At 35.3% G+C, this 5,645-nt stretch overlaps 1 protein-coding gene across 1 annotated transcript; it reads right to left on the reverse strand.

Moving 5' to 3' along the window:
- Nucleotides 1–1,310: 1,310 nt before the first annotated feature.
- Nucleotides 1,311–5,115, reverse strand: LOC149569265 (xylan glycosyltransferase MUCI21-like). The gene is made up of 3 exons (XM_089822006.1): nucleotides 4,604–5,115; nucleotides 4,275–4,376; nucleotides 1,311–2,986 (listed from the first exon to the last, which is right to left on the reverse strand). The coding sequence occupies exons 1-3, from the start codon at nucleotides 4,884–4,886 to the stop codon at nucleotides 1,821–1,823; spliced, it is 1,551 nt and encodes a 516-aa protein (XP_089678132.1). The 5' UTR covers nucleotides 4,887–5,115; the 3' UTR covers nucleotides 1,311–1,820.
- Between the last annotated feature and the right edge of the window lie 530 nt (nucleotides 5,116–5,645).

Raw genomic sequence — 5,645 nt, forward strand, 5'->3', positions numbered from 1 at the left:
GTCACGTTCTAAAATTTGAAATATAAAAATGTTGAGTTATTTATTGAATAATTTTTTTTGTTGATTTAAATTAAACAATTACTACTTTCTACTCCTATGACCTCTCATTTGTATAGAGCTACTCCTATATTATTTAAGAATAATAATTCATTGTTTTTGATAAGGTAAACAGGTTTTAAGGGGTCCTGAAACCCATAAGTTTAACAACAAGAAAGGCTGAAAATAAGCGAAAAATCGCCCAGCCAAATCATAATCCTTACGGCTGAAAATAAGCCCAAAGGCCCAGCCCGAAACAGCTGCCCACTAAAAAGGCCAGAGAACCAACCAGAAAAAACAGAGACCAGACAAAAAGCCCAAGCCAGAGAATAATAATTCATTGTTATGTGCAAGTCTAGGGAAATTAATAGCTAATTTTGGGCCAATAGAGTTATTCATATACTATTTTAAATATTATAGAAATTTATTTTGACTTTTGTGTAGTAATGACGTTACGCATGAAGGGTCAAACAATTGTCATTTCAAAGTGTACATACTTTAATGGTGCCCTAATAGTCACGCAACCACAAATTTCTACATACATATGCAAAAATATTGTAGTAGTTGTGTGCTATCAGTTCCAATAAAGTTTCACAAATCTTGCAAATTACAAGTGGGTCACTGTCATTTAGGCCTTATTTTTCAAAATCTTCTTGAAGCTAATGATAAAAGGGTAAGTGGAACATGGACGCTAAGTGTTCTTCCCTTAGTCAAGTATCACATGGGAAAAAAACATTTTAAAAAAAAACTTATTTAAATGAAAAAGAAAAGTTAAAATTATCATATAATTTTGAATAAAATTAATTCATATATATAAATTGAATGTAAATAAATGCAACCAACCTTTAAAAAAAGCAAAAGGAAAGGCATCATGTTCCAAAGAGCAACATTAGCAATGTTGTCAATGTTAGTGTATAATTATGACATGTGCACAAGTATAAAGTATATGGAAGCTTATGGATTCAATTGTGTGTGTGTTTTTATCATACTTCATAATCTATCATTAGAATATCGTGATGGATTGTAGAGCATGGTCCAAAATATTGATACAAAAAGATACATCCAATTGAATTTTGAAACTTTAATGCATTAAAATTGATCCCAAACTTAATATCTTTAAATATCGATCATTGTGTGATTTATGAACTACTATTAGAAATTTGTGAAGCACTAGTGGACATTTTACGATCCACTATTAGTGATTAATGGAAAATTATTGGTAAGAAGTGAGACATTGACTTTAAAAACTAAATTACATATGAAAACACCAAAAAAATAGAAAAATTCAACATTATTTAATATCAGATGAGAATGACAAGTTAGCTGTACCCACCATTATCTTCCCCAAAAGGAAAAAAAAATACAAAGCAAAGGCACCCTAACATCCATGTATAATTTCATATGCTTTGCATACAAATGATAGATAACTAGACCCAGACCCAGAGCACAGATGAAAAAAATTCCTACTTCAAGCAATATTTCCAGTGAATGAAGTTCCTTGTACTGGTTCAATGGCAGCCTCTTTATATATTAAAAAAAAATCCCACTCTGTATCTTTAGAGGCTCAAATAACTACCGCAAGGGACGGTGAAACAACCACTCCAAGCCCTCTGGAATGTATCTACGCCTCACAATGCCCGATTATTTGAGCCCGTCCTGTGGAAAAATAAGAATCTCACCTAGATGCAGCAAACTGGTATTAACACCTACTCACCTGCTCCTAATTACAGCAGGGAAAATAATTTAGAACAGCAAATATACATAGACAAATTCAACAAAAACTCTCATGCATTATTTACATGGCCTTTGGACTGAATCAGATCCAGTGCAGTCTTCAACAATTTCTTCAAACGCCCTAAATCGATCCTCACATTCTGTCTGTCCAGATAAACTTCCTTCGTAGAATCCCAACCTTTGTCATTCACAACCTTGGGATTCGTCAAATAAATATGATCTTTGGGATATTCATCATACAATGAGCTCTCCTCAGGCAAAATGGAGTACTCCAGATAATGAATTCCCTTCATTTCCATTGCAGGTTCTCTGAAAAATGTCCTTGACGCCCATTCTATTCCCAGCGGGACGACCTGTATAAATACCGCCCCGGGCCGAAGAAACATAAAATGCGTCAAAGCCGCGCCATGGACGCCCATGAAAACGTCACAGGAGCTGACGATCTCGTACATATCTTTGAGCTGTGTGTCTCTGTCAGGAAACAGAACCATTACGCGAAACCCCAGCTTTTCAGCTAGGTTAACAATTTCCCGCTGGTTGAGGAAAACCCTAGATCCTTTGCGCGCAATGAGGACTAATTTCGGCCGAGCGAAGAAATACTTTGTCCTTTTGGCGAATCCGTAGGCATTTTGCAGCATATTTTGGAAATCTGTCATTTTTATTTGGTAGGGCGTGGTTGCGGGATCGACCCTCAGATCACCGTGAAAGCGGAGGCCGATAATGACTTCGCTGAAGCAGTGAACCCTAGTGTCGTTCTGGAAGTCGAGGAGCGGATAAGGCGTGAGCTGGTTCATTATTTCCTGGAATTTCAAGATCCACCAGGGTTTGTGATCTGTGGCCAGCAACACCGGACGGGAATTGAAGTGATGGATTGTTATGAAGAGCGGGACGATTACATCCGTGAAGTCATGGAAGAGATTTCCTGTGTAGCCGCCTGTAGAGAACACCAGGGCGGGGGCCTTGTGGATCACATGGCACTGCGGCGCAACCGAGGGCTTTATCTTTTTCAGCGATATCTCCGTTACCGATGACATTGTTAAGTTCTCCCATTTGCGCGTGTAGGGTTTTATTTTCTGCTCTTCTTCCTCTGTTGCGGAGTCGGAGACGAGGAAAATTGTGGAAGAAGCCGAATCGGTTCTTATGTTACCTTTGAGGATGCAGATGTCTGTTCTGTATGAGGATCTGTCGCAGAACAATGTGCTCTCTGTCTGAGATTCTGCAATTCAAATGGATTCAATTTTCAGTTGCATTGCTTTTAGTTTTTCTGCCGATTTAAATCGAAAAATGTCAGAATATATTGAATTTGAAATTGTTTAAAATCCTAAATCCTCCTTGTATTGTTTCTGGATTTAGTTGCATGTAACACACTGATATGAAATTGTTTTAAATCCTAAATTCTAGATTTAGTTTTATATTACACACTAAACATCGGAATTTAGGATGAGGGAAAGTTTAACAATGGCTTTTTGGGTTAAGGAGATTCGAACTTGCATCATACCAGTGCCTACAACACTACAATGAATAGTAGACAATAAGGAGAATAAGGTTTTATATTTTTGACTGAATTTATGTAAAATTTGTTATTATTATTTTAAAGTTGTTTTGTCTGTATTAAAAATATTTTTATAAAATAAGTGTTATAATAAGTATTAGCATATAGTTCATCTAGAATATCACATAAAAAATAACCACCCACCTACTTATAGAATATATTGTTTTTGAATTATAAGCAGTCAAAACTACCAAAACTACCTCCTACCACTTAGAAAAACAAAAACATAATTAAAACATATTATTATAATATATTAATATTTATCAATATTTTTTTAATATCATACAATTAAACAACACATCCAATAACATAATTCCTAAACCATAGACTTTTAACCTGTTTTTAAAAATCTTTCCATTTTACACATTTCAAATAACAATATAATATATTAATACCACTTAACAACAAGCATGTCTGACATTGAAATCCTAACTACCAATACAATTTAAAAATATAAGCAACGGGTATCACAATGCTAACAACCACGTGTGACAAAAAGTGCTGACAACATTTTATCATTCAAAATTGTTGAGGACGCAACGCGAACATGTCTTTTCCGGTTTACAAAATTTTGGTTATATGTCATGTAAAATCAACAACAATGTAATTTTGATGATACAAAATTATCGAACTAATCGACCAAGAGGCTTAAAACGAGAAAAAAAATTGTCCAACAAAATTAGAATTGTTCAGGACTGACCAAGGAAGATTCAGACTAAAAAGGAAAGTTAATTGTTTCTTCAGTGCACATACACATTGATTTGCTAATATATCGTCATCTTGGTCTATTAATAAACTTTACTTACAGTCAATCTGTGAGATTTAACTTTCAGTACATGGAAACATTTCCTGTATTTTATTGGAAAATGAAAAATCTCAACACAATTAATGTTTGCAGATGTAAAAATGGCTAAACTCCATGAAATTATTGAGCAAATGTATAATCTCGTACCTTCATGGGGGTTGTCGATCTCTGCAGAAGAATAATATTGTTCTTCACGCACTGTGCTTTTTCCTTCTCCAAGCATAAAAATAAGTCCACCGCTGCCTTCACCTTCAAATTTCATGAAGTTCAAACATTTAATCAAAATAGGCAAAACCATAACACACAAATGTTTTCATTAAATTCAACTCTGAGAATACATTTATGAATTGTGGAAACATATGGCATTATATATTTGAATTCAAAACCGCCCCCCAAATAAATGCATACCCACATTGAATTTTCATAAAAATCTATACATTGCCAAAAGTTTTTTTTTAAATGTAAAGCAGACTTACGAGCAGCAGCAGCAGCAGAAGGGAGAAATTTAAGAATTGCCATGGCACAGCCAGCGACACAGAGAAAAACAGCAGTGACAATAATCAAATGAATGTTTTTCCATTTCTTCTCCCATGGAAAGAAGGCAGTCCCCATAAACCTGAGTTTCTTCATTTCCCAAGCAATTGCCTTCTGCCAGTCGCTCTTCTTGTTACACTCACTATTATAAGTATTAATGTTGCCCCCTTTTAATCTCTTCATCGCCTTTCTATAGTGGCCGTCTGCATTATTTGAAAAGCCCATGCTGAAGCTTTGGAGGTTTGATGCGCTGAATTTGTCTCACATATTCCTTCCTAAGTCGACCCCCCACCTCGCTACAATTTCGTAAAAAATATAGAAATGGAAGAGCAAAGTGACAGAAAAAGCATCTAGGATATGGAACTGAGGTCGTGACGACTCAACTTACTAAAAACTTGGTAAATAAGATGAGCGGCTTACAGATCTAAACATGAGCAATAGCAATGTGTTTTACAATACGACAATGGGTGATATTTGTTCAAAAGGCCCCGGGAATCTGCACCTTGCTACCTACCGGTTGATGCCGACACTGATTTATAAACAATCAACATTCAATATAAAATGTTGCTTACATTGAGGGCTAATGGGTTTTGTCTAGGTACAAGAATAGGACACCACCTCCATAACAACAAAGACGGCTAAACTAATTCTTGATCATCCCCTCTCCACTGGGCACACCTTTTATTAGTCCTTCACAAAGTTTGGAAGAAGAGAACTCGGCGTATGGTGAACGAGCTTCTATTTACTTTTTATTTTTTTTCTTATAGAGGGTTTTACATAAATCTATTGATGTGTAGTTATTTGATATATGAATACGAGGTGTAGATTGAATGTATTCCATTTCAATTTGTTTGGAATTTTCGATTTTAGAATGTTGGCGATTGGCCAACATCTTTCATAAGGTTTATAGTATGACTTAATTTTTTTTTGGATTCTTTAAGTCTAGTGATTGTATTAGACAATGACAGGTCAATCTTTTGTTGC

Source organism: Cupressus sempervirens, chromosome 3 (assembly GCF_028749045.1).
Source record: "Cupressus sempervirens isolate cs-2001-9-10 chromosome 3, ASM2874904v1, whole genome shotgun sequence".
Classification (NCBI taxonomy): Eukaryota; Viridiplantae; Streptophyta; class Pinopsida; order Cupressales; family Cupressaceae; genus Cupressus; species Cupressus sempervirens.